Source organism: Vanellus vanellus (assembly GCF_965231255.1).
Source record: "Vanellus vanellus genome assembly, chromosome: 20".
In the NCBI taxonomy this organism is placed as follows: domain Eukaryota; kingdom Metazoa; phylum Chordata; class Aves; order Charadriiformes; family Charadriidae; genus Vanellus; species Vanellus vanellus.
In genome coordinates this window covers 10,329,798-10,354,231 of record NC_138925.1, presented here as the reverse complement: position 1 = coordinate 10,354,231, position 24,434 = coordinate 10,329,798, and the positions used below count along the sequence as shown (strand labels likewise).

Sequence of the window (24,434 nt, the reverse complement as noted above, 5' to 3'; positions counted from 1 at the left end):
AAATCTGGCTGCAATATTGACTCCATTGGTCTTCCAGATCAGAACTGGATCTCACTTCGACTACTCCAGCAAACTACAAAGACTGAAAGGTTAATATATGCTGAAGTAAAAACTACTAATTCCTGAAAACTTATGGAAATGAGGTCCTTCCCAAAAAGCTTGATAAGGCATTTGATTGCAAGATGTTGTGGTTCTAGCGGGATAAAGAGTAGCTTGGGAAACTTTTTTGTCCTAAACCCGGTTTTGCAGCCAAGACCATTTGTGGTTTTGGGCAAATAATTTAGTTTCATTGTCACACACGGCACTGATTCACCTCTTCATTTCACAGTATTCTTCTCCCATGCCATTTTTTCTGTAACCCAGGACTAGCATAGCCCCAGACAAAGAATCTTGCACCCAAGATGTAGCCAGGATTACAAACTTTGAATTCAAACCCCTAGGCACATGCACCTTCATTATGTACAGTCCTAGGGTACCGTGTTCACAGCACTACAAAAACTGTCTAGGATTTCTGTTGCTTTATGATCCTACTGGGCACAAATTTGTAGTAGTATGTGGTACAAGAAGGGTTAACATCTACAAACAAGAAACACATTTAATATGATCAAGTTTCTACATACAGGTCAGCATCTTGACCACTCGTAGCAAAGACAGCATAGGATACAGTGAGTGAAGATCCCCAAATTATACTCCCGGATTTGGTATGAACTGGGGCTATGCATCTGTGCAATTCCTTTGCGTCTCTGCCTCTTTTTATACAACTGGGATAATTATAGTCATCTTTTTGACATGTTTCCAGACCTATGAATGAAAAGCATTATTCAAGCATTAGGTCTCCTAAACTAAGTCCCACTGTTTTATAAAATGGATGACACGTATGCCTGCTAAGACATCACAAACCATCTCATTTTCATACTCAGGAGATAAACAGTGGAAATAATGTACAGCAAGAGATTTGATTATCTAAACTTTGCTTCTGGCTTACACTTTTAAACAATTTTGAAAGAGATGGAGGTCCTTACCTGGAGTATTCAAATTGTTTTGCTATGTCTCAAAATACACTAAAGCAGTCAATTTAAGCACAGCTATCTAGAATGGATTCTAGTGTATCAGTCCGATTTGACAGTTAAGTTAGTTAAGAAGCTTCCCAATTAAGAAAAGAACCTATACACAAAGCATCTTATTACATGTTTTAGAGCAAATATTTTAGGCAGTGTGGTTATAAAGCAGAATACCGTATTTGGAAAGTGCTGGAACAAGACTAGGACAGGTGTAAGGTATTGCCCACATTTTCCTACTTGAGTACATAACTTGATATACGTAAACACCTACTGAAGTCTCTTATTTTAAAAAGTGTTTAAAGTTTGGACACAAGTACTGAGGATGTGTGGACCTCTGCTGATTTAGAACATTTAAGAAAAAACAAGTTCAAGCTGAAAAAAATAAAAGACAAATAAAGAAATGCAGCTTAAGAATAAATAGAAAGCAATAGGTATAAACAGAGCAGACAAGCATACTGTAAAAAAAAAAAAAAAGAACATTGCCAGAGTCAAATTAGCCTTGAAAACTTAAAATTCTGTAAAAATAGCTTTCCTTGAAATAAGCTTTAATGACAAAGATTGTTACTTTTGAAAATCAATTCAGTGACAAAAACCTTTAGATAAATATAGTTTTCCTTCAATGATCTGCAGATCAATCACAGTATTTTTAACTCACTCAATAACTTGAAGGTTACTAGTAAAACTGAAAGTGAAAATCCTTCACATAGCAGAAGAGTTACACAGAACAAAAGGGAGAATAATGCGTTACATTCTTAAACTCTTTGTTGAGAAGGCTAAGGTGATTAATCAACACCTCAAGGGAAATCTGATTACATCCAGCTTTTGATAAACAAAGGGGAAATCAGACAAGATTTGCTAGGTTTCAGTGAAGCGTGTCCTGCCTGAAGAGCACTTTGAGACATCAGCTTTAAGCTAGAAGCATTAACACGAGAACAAGTCCTTTTACATACTGAAAGAGAAAGTGGTTACCGTTTTCTGAATAACAAACTCACTCTATGCACAAACCCATTTTTCGTCCACGTATTTCAACAGCCAGAGACTCCATTATAAAGAAGGAGGTTAAAACTTGTACAGGAAGTCAACAGTGACCAGAAATAACGAATATGTGGGATCTGATGTTCAAGTTTGGCTCCACAACATGTGACTTTTCAAGAAAGCAGAAGAAATGAACCTCAAACTCTTTTTCTTTTTGGCATCACCACAACAAAAACAAAACAGGGAACTGGCTCAAAATTTCCTATTCGCTATGTCTGGATCCACCTCATCTAACTACTCTAATACAACAACAAAAAATTAAGATACAAATCTGCTTTCCAGACCACTAGCAACATAAAAGATTGCACATAGCTAACTGAATTGATAACTAAGCCATAGTGCCTTGATAGGGAAGGTTTTCCACATGTTTTTTATTAAAAAGCAGGTCCTGTGTAAGGAAGTAACTCCTGAATTGTTCTTTCTATTTTTTTTTTGATTGCTATTTATAATTTAATCTCTAACACATTTGCAAACCAGTTACCCTCAATTAATTTTAAACACCTAACCTGAGAAACACAGCTTTAAAAGCAAAAGCTATAAAACAACTTGGTTCCAAAACACTTATCATGAAAAACATAGGGAATTGCTTTGCTTCTTTTCACTTCAGTTTACTTTTTTGATGGGCACAAGCTGGTGAAAGGCATTTTGATGCAGAATAACTTGGCCAGTTTTCAGCTGCTCATTACAAAGCCTACTGGATTCTCACACCAGCTACAGTGACTTTGCAGCCTCAGAGTATCAGGATCTTCAGTTTAGGCCTTTAAATATTGAACAAACAAAAATGAAGAGCACCCTGTTGTAGCTTGGTTTCAATGCTGCTTTCAAAATGTCTGCCTTACTCGGAGAGTACACGTGCTCCGATTTGTTAGGGTCATCACTGTAGGTTCTTAACCAATGCATCTTTTCAAGACTCGTACTTGCCAAGTTCAAACAAACAACCCACCCAAAAAAACCTTTGTATTTAGCTCATCATTGAGCAATCAAACGTTAGAAACATAACCTATTCTGCGCCAAGTCTGTGAGGTCAGTAAGGGAAACAGCCTCCCAGTGAAGCACTGTCGTCAGTGTCATGCCAGAAGTAGAGGAGTAATGGAGGAAGATTTAGTTTCACATGTGTGACTGCTTGTGTTGGGAAGAGACAGCCAGATAGATTCACCGCTAGAATGTAGCAAAGCCAGAGGAAAAGAAAATGGGAATTACATCAAGCAGTTTTACTGACACAAGTGGTGATGCCGTCAGCGTTGCAGGAGCGGAGGCGATTTTCCCTCGTTTTCCATATTGTCATCAGCCATTGCAGCCTCACAACTCGCTTCCCTGATGTCACATGTAACACAGCCCTTTAAAAAAGAAGAACATACTAATTTAAATTCTCCTTTTTATGAGTATATTTCAGAGTCAAATCCTGACAGGACGATACATTGCAGTCTCTTGAAACCTCTCACTGATAGACTGAAATCTCTTCAAAAGCAGAGATCATACAGATATCTTATTTTCAGAAGCAGGTACTCACACATCCAACTTATCTTGTCCCAGAAATGAATTCTTTGGTTAGTGTAACATACAGTTTTAGCTTTGAGATAAAAAGGCATGCAACTTCTGGAATCTGAAGGCCCTATCTTTCAGTTTTATGAGCAAGCTGATCATTAAGGATTTAGACTGCAAACCGAACAGCAACGACACCGACCAACAAAAAAAGGCTGAAACGCCCGAGTGTATTGACAGACTAGATTTTTCTTGTTCTTGAGAAATTGTAGTACAATATTGAAATTAAGCATTAAAACAGAAATCCTGCATTTCTTTCTACTGTCAGAAGCCTGCCTGCATTTGCAAAATGACAATCTACATTGGAAACATGACGTAGTGCTCGGGAACAGTTTTAGCACCTTAGATATCAAACATTTATATTTCCATACCAATACATCCCGTAACATTTGAGATGTAAACATTCAACAGAATTTTCTGCAAGACCACTGGACACCATTTTGCTATCTGAATCAAACACGTGGTCCTAACTGCAAGATTTTTATCAACAAGGTGTTAGGAAAACAAAGACTAATTTTCTGGTCTTATTCCAGAGCCAAGGACATAGACTTCTCAATTTTCTGCTCCAAGAATACATACAACAGCTCAGAATGCCACATTTGAAAATACTAGCACATAGAGCACGCAGTGCTGTAACAGACATCAGATTTTTCTGCTGCACAAGTACATGAACGCAGCCCGCTCTGCCTTGAAATTTTCTGTACAACTCACCAGTGGAGCTCTAGATCTTTGCAGGACTAGTTCTGCCTTGCTCTTTTCTTCTCCATAGCACCTGCAAGCACTTTAAACTGATTACAACATTCTCTAACACATACTAATATAAGTCAGAGTGCCTGAGAGTTATACCAGATAAAACAATCAGGCATAATATACTAAATTTCTTAAAGAATTAAACCACCTACAAAAACAGAGCTATTTTTGTTTGTTACTATATGCCTGAGCCTCCTCTGTGGTTATGACCATTTTTCAGTTTGCTGAATACACTTGCTCTAATCTTCACTAATGTTTCAGTGTTATATGCTGTTCAATCACAGCAGCAATCTACTTTGTAAGAAAAAAAAAAAAAGCAGAAAACCTAACACCAACAGGACAAATGTCACTAGATATGGACTCTCGTGGGAGAGCATGGCACCATTCCCATTCATCCAACAATATTACTGAAGGGACTTCACTACAGGTGGTTCCTACACAGAATTTGCACATCTTGCAAAAAAATACAACGGAACAACCTATATTTTGGCATTTCTCATCTGGTTAGCATACTTGAGCCCATTTCCTTCTTATACTTACAAGTAATAACCATCAGTGATCCCAGCACTATAAGACTGCACTGGTCAGAAACGGCACTGCCTCTGGCTAGCCAAGGCATGAATAAGCCGCTGATTCCTTTCGCAACTCCTTACTTGGGTGCCGATCTGCAGAGGGACAGTCTGGGTCCGGATCCATGTGTGCACCTCTGCAAGCTCCTTCTTTTGCCCTTCCGTAAACCAAGGCTGCTGTTTTCGCATGACCATCAGCTTCTCCAGATCCTCCTTTAAAACTTCCTCTTTAATTCTGCAGGTAACAGACACCTGTGAACACAGCTGCACTAAACAAAGCAAGGTAGGCACTGATCACAATCACACTGGGAGAGTTTCTTCACCAGTATCTATGGATGAAGTCCAGACATCATCAGCTATTGAAAACAAACTATACTTTGTTATACCTTATTTGCTTTGGAAGGCTTCTTTCAACACTGGTCTGTCAGGGTTTTTTGTTTGTTTTGTTTTTTGGTTTTGGGTTTTTTTTGTGTGTGTTTTGGTGTTCTTTTTTTAAAATATGGAATCTCATTACAAATGATACATAAGCTAATTGCAAAGTACGGACAATAACCAATCCCCTTAACACTTCAGCAAAAAGGTTACATGTTACCATATTTTAACTGATGGGGGAAATGGGGAAGAAACAGACGAAAGGAAATAACCAGGGCGTAAAATGCACAAACAGTAAATTAATACCAATGAAACTCCTAGAAGGTGTATTTGCACTGTTTCCATTTTTAACTCTACAGTTCTATGCAGAATTCCAAACTACATGTCAGAAATCATTGATGTTTTCCAACCTGTTAGGCATTTGGTAAGTCATTAGAACTTGCTCAGGTGTGCAATCCGTCATCACCCAGGCTGACTCATGTTTATGATCTGTCCCTTTTTCTTCTGCTTCCTGATTCTTCTCTTCTTTGGAAGCTTCCGAAGAATCATTACTGGCAAAATACTTGCTGCTTTTGCCACTACCTGCTGAGAATTACCATGACAAAAATGAATGCAGATGCCTGAGAAATCCTAGTAATTCAGCACAAAAAGAACACCAGTATACTCTTGTGAGTCAGTGCTGTAATGTGAACACAGGTACTCCCAGATGATTGCTCTAGCAAGTGATTACTACCTATTGAGAATTCAAAGATAAAGTGTATTCTATTAAGTTACTCAAGATCTCCAAAGCTCTATTTACTCTTCTCAAAATTAATTGCCTCAACTTCTCTGCTTCTGTTCCAAGAGTTCCTGCTCTTAAAGGCAGATTTGCCTTTAATCAGATGAGATGTAAGCCCGTATCTAATGCGGGGAAAAGTGATGATGAGCAAAATGAAAGAGTGACTTATAGGTTAAAGGAATAGCTTGTTAGATTCCCATTTCCAACTACAATGACTGAGACAAACTTGGCTTCAAATGCTGACAGCTGGTGAAAAGACTACAGATCCTTTTACTGGAATTTCCCATTCCCATTACGGTATCTTGTTATGAATTAATTATGAATCATTATTATGTTGGCAAGCCATCTAGCACCAAACATCCAAATCTCAAACTTCCCTACCTGTGCCACAACCAGAAGTCTCGTTGGAGCCAGAGCCTAAAGAATCAGATAAAGCCGATCCATTGCCTGATGCTGCTGAACCCGTACCCGACTGGGAGTCCTCGTACAGCGAGTGGTCAGTGAATTCACTAGAAGCACAACAGCTACCACTGTTACCACTATCTTCTGGATCATTGTTCTGGAGACAAAAGTCAAAATAAACACATCCATGAAAGTTACATTTAAGTTTGAAAAATGAAGTTCATGCATTTACTGAATTTGTCACATGTTGACTAAAATCTCTTATCAATTCAATCGGTTTGGAGTTTCTAGTTCTGAAAATGAATGACGGGTCTAGAACTCAGGACAGCACTCTCACAGGTGAAATCAACAAGCAGCTGGACTCTACTGATTTCTGCTATAGATCCTTCCCGACTGGGTCAAGGTACTCCACTGTTGCATTAAGATTTTCTGCTGACGAGAGCAGGAGTCAGTTCCCTTCACATCGTGTTACGTGGCATGAAGCAGCCGCACACATAAGCAGTGGTGCACCAAAGGGAAAATGTGAGTCTTCCCCCGATTCCCTGCGTGAAGCTCACCACTGCAGCAGCCACAGGCACACCAACTCCCCTTTCAGGACCCTACCCTGCGGTTTCAGCTGATCCAGCCTTTCCAGCCCAATCTGGATTCAGGAGCCAACATTTTTTTCCTTGCCTGCAGAGCTCAGATTCCTGCCTCTGAGTTTACCGCGGAAGTTGGAGAGGCCTTTTCTATGCCCATGTATGGAAACCGACCCACACGGATCCCTGTTCTTCATTCATTAGCTGCATCCCTGGGAGACAGAGGGAGTAATTAGAAGTGTATCTTCCCTTTGTTTTGGTTCTCCAGAGACTGCGAGATGGGGTGAAAAAGGATGCGAATTGCGCAGCACTAACCACGTTCCACATGCATAAAAGCCCCAAACCCAAAATCCCTGCCGACAATTTAATTGAAAAGGCTGCTGCTGAAATGCTGAGCAGAGGTGGCTTGGGCAGCCTAGACCAGAAGATCTCTCATTTCTGTCATCTGCTACGTGCCAACACTGCACTGGTACACGTTCCCACGGGCACAAGTGACAGCAGCTCTCTGCGCCTCCGGTGCTACCTGTGCCCCAGTCCACACAGCACAGCGACCGCCAAACGCAGCTAAAAACCTGGTGACCCTGAAACACAGATCACCATCACTGGTTTTGGTGGCTGAAGGCCATGGAAGTCAGTTTCTTCTCTACATTAAAAATTTGCGTTACTTACATGTTTAGCAGCTGCACGTGCTTTAACATCAGTACCAATGGAAAGCTCCATAGGTTTTGACATCTCTTCCTGAAGCAAATCCAGCTGAAGTGGGGAGCTGCTTCGCGAGCCGCTCGGCAACAGGGCCTGGTCATGCTGGGCCTCTTGCTGGTCCGCCATGGAGGTGGCAGAAGGGGACAGAGAGGGCTGAGCCACTGCGCGTGGGGCTGCTGGTGAGGGAGCAGGAGGAGGCGGGGCTGGAGGTAGTGTCGTGCACGGGTATGAGGAGGGGGGATAAACACACTGAGGACTAGGAAGAAAGACATATTGAGGCATCTGAGCATACATGGGGAAACTCTGAAAAAATACAGCCATAAATGAGCCTATGTTTGGGGGATAAAGTGCTGGGCACGACTGCGCTTCACAGCACCGTTGTGACAGTGACGTGGGCCCAGGTTTTAAAAAGTGGATGGCAATCTCCTCTCCTACAGAAGAGGCTGGAAAAACAGACAGTGGATCTGAATAGACAGGAAATCCCACAGGAGGATGGACATCTGTACTGGAGGAGCTCAGATAGGACACTTCTGAGGGAGAGAATGACTTTTTCTGAATTGTTCTCTTCTCACATGGAAGACTATTTCTATTTTTACTAGAAGAGTGACTATCTGAGGACTGTCTCTGAGGTTTCTGACGCTTGAATCTTCCATGTTTGCCTTTTTTACAGCTAGCCAGGCTCATCTGCTTGGAAGGTGAATCTCCTAAGGAGGAACAAAAAAAAGACACATTCACTGAAATGACCGACCTAGGGAAAAAAAAAAAAAAAGAAAGAAAGAAGAAAAAAAGAAGAGAAAATAGAAAACATCCAGATAATTGAGCATGGCTTATTCTGAGAGCTGATTTTCCTTTGGACAATTCTTCCATACACTACAGCAATGGATTTGCTGACATATCTACAATATTTTTCTTCATGTCATCAATTTTCTTATTGATCATTTTGGCTTATCCCAATCAGATCTTCTACATTCCTTCAAGGGGAGGCAATAAACTACTTGTGATTTGCAGGGTTTATTGCAATAATTATCTGCTTTGTGAAAAGTCTAAGATAGCAACATCCAAGATGGAGCAGACCACCCGTGTGGGCAATGCTGTTGTCAAGCCTTGGCAGTCCAGAGGAAGTATTCCGTTTGCAGCCATAGTAAGATACTCGCTAAATCATATAAAGAAGAACCAGACTCCACTGCTAGGTTAGTCTTTGTAAGTCATCAAATCGGCCTTAATTTCTCAAAGCTGCTGCCTACCTTGGCCACAGGAATGTCCATTGTTATTTCTGCTCCCCTGTTGAAGGTAAGTCCTAAATGGAGAGAGCAATATCCTCTGGCGGAACTTGTCAACATAGTTCTGCTCCTCCTTTTGAGTGTGGGCTGACAGCGTCTCCTTTGTTAGCCCAACTGGCTTTAAGTCCTCAGGTACCACAGTGAGGTTCTGAGCATTCACAGGAGGCAGCTCAATTTGTTCACTTCCAACAGTAGTATCTTCCATTGTAGTCACTTCTTTGAAGAGGGAAGAAAATAAATCACTCACTCTCTGCTTCTGGTGTGAACTCCCACAATACCCAGAGGGTTACACAGAAAGTAATCTCGTCTGAGCTACTGAGCAGATACAGGCTGCAGAAGCGGGGGCAGAAAACACCCTTCACACTTAAATATGGTTACACTAACATCAACTGAGCAAATTACTTTGCATGGTCTGGAAAACTTAAAATTCATTTTAAAGTTAGAGAGGCACTTCTTTCTTCATACTTTCTTAGTACAATAGCAGTTAAATGCTCATTTTTATGCTTCTTTCTGCGTTAAAATGAAGCAACACCGGCCCATTAGCCATTTTTATTTTAATCCTCAATGGCCAAAAGCACATTGCTGTGTTTGAGATATATCATAGAATCATAGGGTTGGAAGGGACCTCTGGAGATCATCTAGTCCAACCCCCCTGCCAGAGCACAGACACCTTAGAGCAGGTTGCACAGGAACACATCCAGGCGGGTTTTGAATGTCTCCAGAGATGGAGACTCCACCACTTCCCTGGGCAGCCTGTTCCAGTGCTCTACCACCCTCAAGGTAAAGAAGTTCCTCCTCATGTTTAGGTGGAACTTCCTATACTCAAGTTTGTGCCCATTACCTCTTGTCCTGTCACTGGGCACCACCGAAAAGAGCCTGTCCCCATCCTCCTGGCACCCACCCTTTAAGTATTTATAAGCATTGATCAGGTACCCCCTCAACCGTTTTTTTTCCAGACTAAAGAGACCCAGTTCCCTCAGTCTTTCTTCATAAGAGAGGTGTTCCAGTCCCCTAATCATCTTGGTAGCCCTATGCTGGACCCTCTCCAGAAGTTCCCTGTCCTTCTTGAGCTGGGGAGCCCAGAACTGGACACAGTACTCCAAGTGCGGCCTCACCAAGGCAGAGTAGAGGGGGAGGGTGACCTCCCTTCACCTGCTGGCCACACTCTTCTTGATGCACCCCAGGATGCCATTGGCCTTCTTGGCCACCAGGGCACATTGCTGGCTCATGGTCATCCCGTTGTCCACCAGGACTCCCAGGTCCCTTTCCACAGAGCTGCTCTCCAGCAGGTCAGCCCCCAACCTGTACTGCTGCATGGGGTTATTCCTCCACAGGTGCAGCACCCTACACTTGCCCTTATTGAATTTCATAAGATTCCTCTCCACCCAACTCTCCAGCCTGTCCAGGTCACGCTGTATGGCGGCACAGCCTTCTGGTGTGTCAGCCACCCTTCCCAGCTTTGTATCATCAGCAGATTTGCTGAGGGTGCACTCTATCCCCTCATCCAAGTCGTTGATGAATATATTGAACAGATGACATTATATATGTGATGACATTAAAAGGGAAAGGAAATAGTGCACTCTGTTAGAACTGGGTTTTATTAAAATACAGTAAAAATTTCCAGGCTCAAGCTTTCTTCACAGTGTGCCTATAAGTACGTTAATTATATTTCAGAGTTCATATTCATGAGAACATAACTCAAATGGAGAAAAGTTTCTCACTGTGTACTTCAGTGTGGAAACATCATATAAATTTAAAAATCAGTGAGTCAAGTCAGTATTTTGCAAGTGCGAACAGTACCTGATTCAGGGTGTGGGACATGCACTATAGTGCTGCTGTAACTGCACTGGCTGGTGATGGACACCACACTCGGAGCCTTGTTGGACAGGGTCAGGTCTGCCAGAGGAGCTCCAACCACACCTGCAGCTGTCTGGTCTTTCAGTGTCTCTTCCCGATCAGCAGATATTGGAGTTTGGGAATTAACTGCTGAAAAAAAAAGTATCTATTGGTAAATGACAAAGTTCCTATACGGAATTTCATTCCAAGCACTGTGCTCCCAACTCATCAAGTCTGACTTGTTCAGAAATGACCAGTAACTACGCAGACTATTAAGTAAGACAGTCCTATATACAAATAACTGTAACATTCATATGCCAGTGCAATGTCAGCACATACCAAACATGGCACAAAATGAGTGAGCAACCAAAGGTTCAATCAGCAACAATCAACAATAGATTTTTTGATGCATTGTATCTTAAAAGACTTAATAATGTAGCTTATGCTTAATTGTGAGATCTAGACAAGGTAAGCAAATATTTACCACATAACCAAAATATTTGTGCTGTTAGTGCGACAACAATTTAAAAAGTGGACATAAACCTTGGAACATACAACCGTGGTACATTAAAAATAAATCCGTTGTTGCAGTTCTGTTATGATTGTCAGTATACTTTGTGTTACCTTCCAAAGCCTCAACTTCCTGCTGACTTTGCTGGATGTGCTTGTCATCTTCTGAAGATGACGATGATGTGTTTGCAGAAGATTTACATTTCCTTTTCAGTGCTGGAATACTGCAGCTCTCTAGATATCTGAAATAAAAGCATATCATGGGAAGCTCTTACTACTTTTTGTCTCTTCCAATGGAGAAAAAACACACATTTGAACAATCCAAATTAGAGATCCAAGGGTCGTCAACTAGTATTTTAAATTCACTGCAGGAAGCTCTGGACACATATCCACTTTCCAAGGAGTATTTTAAATAAAATCTATCAATTACTCTTTATAAAAAAGAAAAAGATTACATTATCCACTGGGTTAAAAATTACTGACATTTATAAATTATACCAACTTTCTGGTTTATATGGATGTTCTCAAAGCGTATCTTGAGATGTTGACACATTATGCCCATCAAAATTCTCAAACTCCTGTTGCACCAATGGTGAAACTAGCAGTAGACAAACGTCAATAGCTGCAAACAGAATCTTAGGCCCTAAATTCTTCATTACTGTGTGATTCAGATTGACTGAGCGACAGGACGGATTGGCCAGAGAGGCAGAAAACTTTACAAACAATCCCAATTTATCAGTCACCTTCCACCAATTAATCTTAAACTTATATCACTAAAATGGCTTAATAGTTTATTACCTGATGATACTATCAACACAATTGATCTGCTGATAGGAAGGAACATGCGGACTCTTCTTTGAATCATCATAAAATGCATTGCCTGGTTCTTCTGTGCTATCACTTCTCACTGTCTGAAGGAAACAGGAAGCACTGTGCCTCTTCCCTAGAAAAGAAGAAATCTTCAGAGTCCTCTCAAAGACATCTAAACACTACCCTCACCGAGACACCCACATATATACACTGGGTTATGTATATTATACATATATGGCCTATGACAGCACAGCTCTCATTACTAAGTTATTCTGCATTTTCCTCTCAATTGAAATGTTTCGAGGCAGGGGAATGAATGCCTAAAAAGAAAAAGAACTCCACACAACACCTTAAACATCCACTCAGAACAACTAGTAAACACAAAGAAAAGAGCATTAAAAAAAAGCATTGCATTTAAATCGTACACAAAGCTGCAATTAATATTACACTTCTCTCAATTTATATATCACAGAATTCAACCTGTTATTTAACAGTAATTTACAGCTTTTTATAGCATAGGTACACTGGTCAGAGTAGTATCAACATTCCCAGTGCAGTCCTCTTATCAACAAGACTAGGAGTCCATTATCAAACTTTTGTAGAGATTATCACAGTGCAAAACGTTTTAATACAGATTCCGATGATATTTGAGGAAGTATCCAGTTTTATCCATATATTTGTGCTAGGCTATAACTGCAAATAATGTGCATTAGCGTAATATTAAGCACTCAATAACTAAACCACTACTTCAGTGTGAAGTGGGGCAGTGTTTTCCAGCCTATGGATTATGTTTAGTCTGGAGAAAAGGAGGTTGAGGGGAGACCTTATCGCTCTCTACAACTACCTGAAAGGAGGCTGTAGCGAGGGGGGCGGGGAGGGGGGAGGCTGTCTCTTCTCCCAGGTAACAAAAGATAGGACAAGGGGAAATGGCCTCAACTTACGCCAGGGGAGGTTTAGACTGGACATTAGGAAAAATTTCTTCCCCGAAAGGCTTATCAAACATTGGCACAGGTTGCCCAGGGCAGTGGTGGAATTGCCATCCCTGGAGGTATTTAAAAGATGGGTGGACGTGGTGCTGAGCAACATCCTTTAGTGGTGGTTTTGGCAGTGTTGGGTTGGTGGTTGGACTTGATGATCTTCAATGTCCCTTCCAACTTGGATGATTCTACGATTGTTTCTGAGAGTCCACATAAAGTAGCTAAGGGAAGCTTCCATAGTAGACTTACACTTGCTACAAGCAAGTCTGCATTTTCGCTAGAAAATGTTAAAGTAAAAAAAAAAAAAAAAAAAGTATTAACCTAGAAAGGGACAGATATGTTCCTCCATATCTCAGGGAGCAGTTAAATGTTATTGCATCGGCTGAGTTTTTTTCTGGGGGTAGGTTTTGGGCTTTTTTGTTTGTTTTTTGATTTAAAAACAAACAAACAAAACCAAAAATCAAACAACAAAACATTTCCCACATTCAAGCCCTGCTAAAATGCTGTCTTAAGTTCTTCAGCACTTAACAGCAGCTAGCCGAACGCACAGCTATAGATGTACAGGAGTTCCTGTTACCTTAAGGATCATAGTTACATTAACTTACCTCCCAGCATTTCAGAGCTCACAGCCTGTTCATTTCCATTCTGCGGCTTGCTCCTTGATGCAATATACAGCTGCTGTCCCAGATTCTTTATTCGGTTGACATCTGCACAAACTTGTTGCAATGTCATCTTGAGATACAAGAAAACACGAAGTCAGAATAAAATGAATAAAAAGGGGCCACAGGAGACCATTAAGATGGGTTTGGGTTCTTGTATTCTCCAAACCAAAAGGGAGTAGACTGTCAGCTTAAGCCTGGTGTCTATTGGTATTTGTAAATTTAATAAATCTATTAAATCTATATTTAATTTAATTAAATTAACCATGATAAAGCTCGAACAGCCTCAGCATTTGAATGTTTTAATACTGATTCTAGCCTTGAGAGTGGGATCAAGCCAATGACTTACCCAGGAGCCTCACAAGGAAACTAGGTAATTGCAATACTTGTTTTAGGAGAGCACTGTTTCCGCTCTCTTCTATAGCAGTCTATACTTCTATACTTCTATATACAGTGTACACTTTAGTGCCCTTTTTAAAAGGAAAATCCTAAGCAAACAGAAACCCCTCCACATGCATCAATCCTCTTTCTGGTTGCACAGTTCTTCCACTTTTTTTCCTCTGAGTCCACTGATTCTTTGAGATGACTGATCTTAAGCAAGTCTCCAATTTACTTTAGTGAACTACCATAGTAAGTTATCTGCTCATTTTAGCCAGCAAAATTAAGAGCAGAATCAAAAGCCAGTGTTCCATAATTAACCAGTTTAAGTACATTTAGCTTGAACGCAGCTGTATCTTCTCACTCCAGTAAAATTCATGAGTTGTACATACGTACACAGTAAAAATCTTCATTTTTAAACTGTATTTTTCCTACTGCACAGGCAGTGACACATCTATGGACTTACTGGTTCCTGTATTTCCTCCGTACAATTCCCATTGGAGTCACTTGAAGATGCTATGCTGATGTAGTGCTCATAAGAACCATTGCTTCCAAGGCTTCCATAACCACTGGAAACATTGCTGTGAACTGGCTGAATGAGGGGAAAAAAAGAGTAATTAAAGAAATCATCCTCACAGAGAACAAAAAGAAGGGAACAATATACTTTGCAACACAGAACTTCAAGTAAACCAAGAAAATTAAGGGAAAAGTCAGTATTGCTCTGGGGTCTACCACTTGTTTGGGAAAAATTCTCTACCATGCTTAAAGCTGCTTCAGGATGCAGATTTATCTTTCAATCTAAAGACTTGGCAAATATGTCAAACAATATTTTTTTCTAATCAGGTGGGCTACTCAGAGCCATACTTTTAGTGCTGTCACACAAGCCCGTCTCCAATTAAACTTTCCTTTCAGTCCTTTTATAAGATCATCCCCAAAGTAGTCTGCTAAACAGACCCAAGTTTCTTCAGCCTCTTGTTCGGAAGGCCAGCCACTGTTCTGAAATTCTTTCATCTTCTTTACCTGAAGAAGCAGCTTGTAAATTTGTCCTTGCAATTCTCTTATCTCTTTCTCAACACTGCTCATTTCTTTATTTCTTGCAGCAAAGACATCTTCATTCAGAGGGCTTCTGGAGAGACCCAACAAAATTTCACTGTTAATTTTAAGTTGATGAAGAAAAGGTAGCCATCAACAGAGTTGCTACAGATTTCCTTTTAAATTATCATTATTTTGACTGCTTCACTGAATCAACACAAAGGGATGTAATCTGTTCCTCTAGCAGCTCTGCTGCATCGCGGGGCGGCGCTGCGAGATCAGTGCCTCACGTGAAGCCCCAGGGAAGGCCACACACCACTGCAGAGACAGGAGTACAGGTTGACAACCATCTACCCCTCTGCCTCCTTCACTCAGGAGACAAATTCACCCCCCGTAAAATCTTGAATAAAAGATAACTTTTAAAAGTCAAAAGGCCATCCCAAAAAGCCATTTCCTAGAAAAGAAACCAAGAGGAAGACAGACAGTCATATTTCCAACTCTCTTGGAAACTAAGGAAAAACATCTGAAAAAATAACTTGCATATTCAATACTAATTGCATTTTTAAAAGAGGTTACTTTGGTAAATATTTAGAATCTGTATAAAGTGAATGTTCCAGAAGAAAACAAGCCAGAAGGTGACTTTGGCAACACATCTGTCTGCCAATTTTATTTTTGTGAGCCAATCATGAATGAAAGTCAACTAATTATTTGTTAAAGTGATCTACTTTTTATGTTGCTTTTTAACTTTTACTTGGCTTGTCTAAAACTGATATTTTGATTTAGACATGTCCATTGTCACTCTATTTGGACATCAAGCATATGCAAAAACATACACTAAAAAAAATGCTGACTTTGCCTAATTTACTTATTTTCATACTTAATAAACAAGACTGATGCTATTCTGAAGGAATGGGCTGCAAGACAGATGCGAGGGACCTGTCACAGACAGCAGGAGCAACATTACATCTCTAGTTCAGTACTGAGACTGTTTTGTTTTGCGGAGTATTCGATCAAAAGCACTTTAATAGATCAATTCTACAACTGACTTACGTCCGGACTTTGTGTCGGCCAATGATGAACACTACTTTCCTGCTCCAAGGATTCACAAAACTGGACCAGCTTGTATCCAGTATGACATAATCCCCATTTTGAGTACAAAATCTAATAGGTAAATGTTCAAAAGGGGGTTGGCCAGCAAATTTCAGGACTGGAAAAAAAAAAAACCACAAGCAAGAAACAAGGTTTAGTTTACGTTATGACACAGTAGTGCAAGCACAAACACTAATGATGGGGGTCCTTTAAAACTTTGGGTTTGAATTTGCTTTGATCTCAACCTGGTTGCTTTAATTCATTAATTAATTTATTTTTGTCTAGACTGCAGATCACTCACATCAAGCAATGATAATGAAAGAATCTTAAAACCAGTAGAAATTCCTCTTAAAGCAACAGTACTTACTTTTCCGATGAATAGCAATCATCAAAGGACGATCTTCTGGGTGCAAATACATCAGTATGGACGTTCCAATTAAATCCTGAGGTAAGTAACCCAACAAAGGCACTGCTCTGAAACCCAAACACATTATCACTGATTATAATACCATTTTGAATATTTACTTCCTTAACCCTTTGCTTATCAGTGAAGTCCCCATGCACAATCTACAATGGCACAAACTAAGGCTACAGAACATTTTCCAGCCCATCTAATAATCCTCCAGTCCAATGCAGACATGTAAATACCAATGACAAACATTTCTGTGCCTGGAGATCTAACAGATTTTCACATTTGCAAGCAGTTTTCTGCTTCTCTATAAGCAAAGCAAAAAAAAAAAAAGAAGAAAGATCTTGAAGAAACAGGTCACAGGCAAAACATCAGTAAGAAATCTGACATGGACGCTGCAAAGCATGTTGTAAAAACATTTTGTGGCTTTGTAGGAGACAGTTTTAGTCTGGCCAAATTTATTTGACCCAGCTCAGTACAGCTGTATCTCCACACTGTGATCCCCAGACCTCTGCATTATGTGGATTTTCCACTGTCTGTGTTACCGCAAGTCCCCATTGCCCTGGATAACGAAAACCAACTGCAGTTTTGTCTAATTCACATTTTAAGTCAACAAAGGAGATTACATCCGTGGAGTTCTAGATGTTTTTCCATGAGTGGACTAACACAAAACTATTTTGTTTAATCAACTATTGCCAACTGCACAGTTCAACTAGTTTACGTGGGTCTCCAGCTGCATCACCAACGGATTTTTTGCAACCTCTCCATACACACCTCACAGGTTTTCAAGATTCAAATCTCACCTGTCATCTATCTCAAGAAAAACACACCCAGGGGTGTGTGTCGTGGTGAAGATTCTTTTGTCCATAGGAATTCGAGGAGCTAATAGAAAAAGAAATATCTGCTGAAACAAAATATGCACTAAGACAGAAAACCTGTTACTTTAGCTCACGATAAAAAGTTATCGGCTCCTGAACTTTTTAATTGTTCACTGCTTTCCAACCAGTAACTCATAGAAACAGGTGCTACAGACCTCAAAAATAAAAATAGTGAGAAGAGGTCAAATGCTCTGAGGCCTTCCAAAGAAGGCACAGATGCTCTGGATTCACATGCACACACTGACAAACTGGAAGTTACATGGGTAAGACTACCCAAGCACAAGTTCTAAACAAAGGAAGCAGACTTTCATATACTGCATTTTCCTATTGGATTGGTTTTTTCCACTGGTGTCTCCTGACTTGCCTTCATATCCAGAGTGAATTTTCTCAGCCAAAGCTAAGCAACAGGATTCTGCATCCGCATGGACAGAAGTACACACGTGGACCAAGTATGGGGTGATTCGGAAGGGGTAACAACGCGTTTCTTGTTCTTGATCTTTACCAGCCCTGAGAAAAAGTAAAAGGGATTAACGCACTGGTTTCAAGACTCAGACACTTTACGCCAGGGCAGAGAGCCCTGCCCAGAGGAGTTATGCCGAGCACAGAGAACCAGATAATCACCATCTCTCGAGGTCCTACGCACACTCCCTTGTGATCCAAGGCCAACACATTCAGCAATACTGATCTCACTCCCCTTAAAAACAAGTAGGTGTTTTGCCTCCAATACTTGCATTCAGAGGCTGTTCTAGAAATGACATTAATGGTTAAAGACCACCTTCTAATTCTCAGTCTGAATGTATTCATGAGAACCACTCCTCTGGTCTTGTGCTCTCCCTCAAGTTAAACAGTTCTTTTGCTGTTTGTTTTTTATTCTGTACCACTTTTAGGAGTGAAAAAAAACACGTCTCTCACAAGTATTATTTCACTGACCTACATAAGACTCCTCCAGCCTCAGTTCACAAATAGTTGTTGTTCTTCGATTGTCCTCCTCCCATGAGAATTTGTCTTCCTATAACATGTGTGAGCAGTAGCAGCACCTAACACCCTAGACGAGATCTTAACCAGGGTTTTGTAAAAACTGCATTAGCAATCACCTGTTTCTATTGCAAGTGGGTTTTCACTTGTTATAATTGCAGTATCTTACCCAGCTCCAACAGAAAGAATTGAGATAAATTTTTGGACATCATCACTTGCACTAAAAGTTACTTTCTTATTCCACACTTAGTTTTGTAAAGTGTTTGTAGAGAGAAATTAATGTAAAAAAAATACTACTGACAGCTCCCCCTTTTGGAAAAGAAAAACATACAAATGGAAATCCAATATAGCAGAAGCTTAACCCACAAAAAACATTTTCATACTTGAGCCTAGTGTGTGCTCGTGAAAAAATATTTTTACTCACGAAGCCCACATAATCAAAAGGATCTCTGTCCTGCTATATTTATTCCAAGCGCCCTTACACAATTCAAGACACAAAGGTGATTTTAGAGCTCGGGTTTTTGAGACACAGATAAACGAATCAATGATTGGTTGAAAGATGAAGTCTTATATCTGCTCAGAAGCAGACAGTTCTTACTGAAAACAAGAGACCACCCGAGCCTGAAGGTTACAGGCCAACCTCAATTTTTTTTTCTTCTTTTAGCACTAAAATTAGCCAGACACAACGCAACAAACTCATCTATAGTGACAGCAAGTAGTATCTCATGATTCAGGTCTCAAACAAGGACTCAGGTGACTGAGCTTCTGTTACCACCTCTGTCACAAACTCTTGAGCAATCTCAAGCAAAACCACCCTTTGTCTCCACTCTCAAACAGTAAAAGGGGGAGCAGTAACTTTTCACAAGATCATTCTTCTCCTGCACAACAGTACTGAAGGAAACTGATAGGTCCAAAAGAAACATGTATGAACATTTTTCCTTCTATCCCCACGCAAGTTTAAGCATCACTATGGGAAATACAGCCAAAACGTCCTGCTGGATGCCAATATGAAACACAATAAGCCAATTTTGTAATGGAGTTCCACGAGCTCACACTGGTCAGTTGTAACAGAACATTCTTTCTGCAGAGTACTGTACCCTTTGCCCAGCCTTCACAAACATAAAGCTATAATAATGTACTTGCCTGATTCTGCAGAAAAAGGATTTCACCTGGGCGTATTCATACAGAGAAGCTAATAAGAAGAATACACATCGAAAGTATCAGTTAATATTCTTAAAAAGGTCACACTTATCAGAACTATTTTAAACTCTGCATTTTCCAGACTTTCTGAGCAAGACCAAAGTCTCACAACCCGCTCTTCATTAGCTACTGAATTAGCTATTCCACAGCCTGCTCCCACCGCAAGTGTTTTCTCTCTTCTCCAGCCCACTCACTGTTGTAGAAATGGCTGACCTGGAACTAAATTCAGGGGAAACGTATATGATCTAAAAAAACTCCTTTCACCAGTGCATCACTATGGAAAGGAAAGGCAAAAATTCCTGGCTTTATGAGCCAGGTACCAAAAACCATACACAGCCAAGAGTTATGGGCAGAGGAAAAAATCAGTAACAGTTCAGAGCAAGAAAATAACAACTCCATAGGGGTGCCACTGCTCTGCTGGGCAAGCACATGACTGGCCTATGAGCTGTGGAATCCCCGGCATGTTCGCGTTAGCAGCCTCTGATGTCTCACATCCTTTGGTAGCAAGGATTTTGCACTTCCCAGCTCTGATGCCAGAAAAGCCCCACAGCTAGGTGGGCACAAGACATGGCCTCAGCATGCGAGCTGTACTTGAATTGCTCACAAATAACGTAGGACTCAAAAAGTCATCATTTAGGCACACCCAGCACTAAATAGTAAGTCAGCTTAAAACTTGGGTTCAGCAAGCTGTGTTCACAGCAGGCTGCGAGCGGACCATAAAGACAAAGCACCTAAGCAACCGTAACATGTAGATTAAACAACTTTAAACTCACAATTATACCTTTAGTTTCTTTTTAAAAAGCAGAAGTATTTGCACTGAGTAAGACGGTTCACAAAACAACGAAGCACCTGCCTTTTACTTACCCCAAGTAAGAGCTAAGCCTGTAGAAGACGAGCCAGGACTAGCTGCACAGCTACACACGGTTTGAAAGTGGAAAGGGAACAAGCGTGGCTTATGTGTATTGCTAGCAGAAGCATTTAAAATTAACAACTATTCTATCCTCATTCTGCAAAGACAGAAAGACACACAAAGCATTCGGGAGCATTGCCAAGTCCCACCTGTTTGACCTTCCATGTTCCAAAGCGGCAGATGGGACTGATCGGTGTGTGTGTAGAACACACTCACGTCCTGAGGGACAAGCAGCTCTACAAACCGGGAGGAGTCCAACACTTTCTTCTTACAGTTTAGAATGGATGCTGCCTGATCAGAAATATGCACCATGCGTCCCGAAAGCAAGGAAAACACAGCCACAAACGTGTCCTGCAAAACAAACATTGCTAAATGCGATCCCACCCCAACACATGATAGCAATATTCTAAGGATAAAAAAAAACAAAACCAATGCCAAAACAAACAAACCCAACCCACCACACACCACAACCGAAGACAGAGGTTCAAAAATAAGTTCTTAAGTTAGCATCCAATTAAAGTTGTGTGTAAGCTACTACAATCTCCAATGCTATAGTAGCTTACTTGTGATTTACAAATGCTAGTAAGACTGCAATATCAAAACTGGAACAGATTACAGTGGCGCTTGCCATTGTCCAGAATGACTGGCTATCACTCCACACACTTCTGCCCATATTTCAGAGTATTCACCACAATTCCATATACAAAAATATTCTGAGAACTTTTCAAGTAGAAAGCATTTGCAATATTTCTGATATGGCACCTAACAGTACTGAATATCAAGAAAGACTCTTTTCTTTGAAGCAGAGCCAGAAAGCATGACACATTCTGCAAATTAAAAAAAAAAAATAAATAAATCCAGGAGTACAGATAGAAAATAAAGTACCTCACAACTATGGACAACTTTGAACACATTCTGCTAAGCCTGTCTCAAGAGATTACTATGCTGTAAATGAATTCTCAAATAAGATTCTCAAAAACGTATGTGTTGCTTCTGGCAAAAAAGAAAAAAAAAAAAAAGTATGTCTTCACTTACTGGTGTTGGGTACCCTGAGTCAGCACAGATAAGAAGTAGTTTTGATCTATCTTTAAAAACACAAAGGCCTGTTGGGCTAAAACTTAAAGGCTTTTCAATTTTACACATTCTATTTCCACAAAACAATATAGGAAGACTAAATAGAGAGTGAAACGGCAAATGATGAACTCCTTGAGTGTGACCAAATTCCTTACAGTGTTTTTTGGAGTGTGTTCAGATGCAACTGCCACCAACTCTTCTATGCTGTATGTCATCACATCTGTCTGAAACACTCTTCGGTCATTCAGAGCCTGGAAAAAGTCATTGCTTGCTAATTGAAAAAAAAAAAACAAAAAAACAAAAAAAGGAAAAGCAGAACAAACACAAGGAAGTCAGTAAGGAGACTATTTTGAAAGTATTTCTTACAGCCCTTGTACTTTTGTCATCTTTTTGGTGAAGTCCAAGGTGAGATGAGGAAGGTCTGTGTAGTGACAAAGGAAAAAGAAATACTGATTATACTACTGGATTGACCTATTTATGTTACAGAAAACGAGCATAAGGAAGTAGAAAGGACAGAACATGATGGCAAAATAACAATTTTAGCTACTTAGTTCTGTTGGAAAACACAGACTATCCAATAATTTTTTGAAGTGGGACAGAGATGCTGTTTTTTCAGTATAAACAGAAAGTTATTAGTAGCACCTATTAGCTATAGGATTCTGAAGAAGAGAGAAGCGGTAGGTGGGCATTTCAGTAGAAAAGATAACATGATTATTTTTTTAAAAAAACAACCCACAGTGCTTCAGAAAGTCAATTGTTTGCAGGATAACTGGAATGCTTTCATTTGTTTTTATGTTATTTGTTGCCAGACACATTATTCAAACTAAGCTGCTGTACAGCTTCTACGCTTGCAGATTTTTTCCACGCATACCTTGGACCTGCTGGACACACTGCAAGGCATAGTTGAGAGCACTGATGGTACTGGGCTTGCTGGTACTCCTTTTCTCTTCAGGCAAAGATCTTTTCATTTCTTGGATCATCATCATCAGATCCCTGTGAGACTGGCTCCAATTCAGCTGCTCGCTGTAAAAGGGAGATTAAACTTTACCAGAGACTTCTGGTATAGGCGCTTCTTTTCTGTCAACTAGTTAAAATTATTCACTAAATTAACATTTTATGGGCTTGGATATCCAGAAATGTCCTAATGCTCATTCACTATATTTCCTGTTGTATCTTTTGTCCTCTACCTTCCTCCTTTTCAACATGTCACGGATGGCAAAGTCACATCATAACCAATCTGCTCGCCAAGATGCTTAGCAACTAAAAATAAGCTGATGTTTACTCTAGATTTTCTACATCTCTCTGGTATTAAAATCATTAATAGATGCTGATTCTTTATGTATGCACATTTTTCTAGCCTTAAAGTCTGCATCTGATTATAAGCACTTCAGGGAAACGTAAGGTCCTCAAAATACACCTGATGCAAAGATTTCATTCCTCACGTGATTTGGGAGTCTTCAGTATACTTTTAACAGAGTCGTTGGCCTCAACAGCTGCAAGGTTATTAACAAGCAAAATCTCCCTCTTCTTACTTTAACTTATTTCACTGACTGAAAAATAAGCAGTCAATATCCTCAAAACATGGACTGATTCTAATCCTACAGACGAGATACAAACACTGTTATTTTAAATAACTTTTGTCCATTCGGCATTTTTATTAATATCATTCCCTTACTACATAAATCACTAGTCAAGTTCAAGTATTGCACGTTAACTTTATGTGCCAGTTCAACATCGCATGAATTATAGCTCTTTAACTGCTTTTTTTTTTTTTTTAATATTTATTTTAAACAAAAAAGGAATTAGCACCTCACTGAATTTCTGAACTTTCGGGAAGAATATTATTTAAGTAATTTCTGTTTTATTACTGCTGAACGCAGTCTTTAAATTAAGTATATACAGAAGGCACAAAGGGGACAATGACGTACCTGGATCAGCCAATCTAATAATTAGGCAAACCGCTGACGAGGAACCGCGCAGCACCAACCCGACCCGCGGGCGGGACCGCCGCCGACACCGGTCCGCGACGGGGGGGCGGCGCGGGGTCCGGCAGCGACCAGGCGCAGGGCAGGGCGGCGGGGGCGGCTGCCACCGGAGCTGTGCCCGAGCTCCGCGCACCGACTGAGCGGAGCGACGCTCGGCCGGTTCCACCCGCCGCCGGGAGTTACCTGTTCGCTCGGCTCTGCTGCACCGAACCTCCAGCCGAGCGGCCCCGGGGCCCGCGGAGGTGGGTCCCGCCGGCGTCCGGCCCGCTGCACCGCTCCGCGCCAGGGCCGGTTCCCACCCCCCGCCCGCCAGGGCTCGCCGCCTCCTCCCGCTCGTCCCCGGCTCCGCCGGCCGGTGACCGGCTCCCGCCGCGCTCCGAGCCGCCGCCTCCAAGTTCGCCCGCGTCCATCCCCGGTCCGCAGAGGGCTGCGGCGCGGGGGCATCGACCGCCACGGCCGGACACGGGCCCCGCCGGTCTCCCGCGGGAGACACAGGCACCGCCTCGAGAGGAGGCGGAGGCCCGTCCCCTCCCCCGGGCCGGTTCTCCCGCTCCGGCGCGACTCTCGCGGCGGCGACCCCCGCTCGCAGGGGCAGTCCCCGGGCGGCCGCCGCTTCGCCTTCTCCCCCCACCCCCACCCCGAG

At 41.2% G+C, this 24,434-nt stretch overlaps 1 protein-coding gene across 1 annotated transcript; it reads right to left on the bottom strand.

Moving 5' to 3' along the window:
• Positions 1-655: 655 nt before the first annotated feature.
• On the bottom strand, positions 656-24,201 carry PER3 (period circadian regulator 3; the record flags this gene model as incomplete). The annotated part of the gene is made up of 22 exons (XM_082493529.1): positions 656-801; positions 3,316-3,433; positions 5,042-5,192; positions 5,740-5,914; positions 6,489-6,666; positions 7,757-8,493; positions 9,034-9,285; positions 10,870-11,055; positions 11,530-11,657; positions 12,214-12,358; positions 13,808-13,934; positions 14,706-14,831; positions 15,260-15,365; positions 16,322-16,478; positions 16,728-16,834; positions 17,573-17,651; positions 18,012-18,154; positions 19,766-19,814; positions 20,882-21,083; positions 21,962-22,077; positions 22,678-22,829; positions 23,975-24,201. 21 exons carry the CDS (start codon positions 24,199-24,201, stop codon positions 3,332-3,334), a joined length of 3,645 nt encoding a protein of 1,214 aa, XP_082349655.1. The 3' UTR covers positions 656-801; positions 3,316-3,331.
• Between the last annotated feature and the right edge of the window lie 233 nt (positions 24,202-24,434).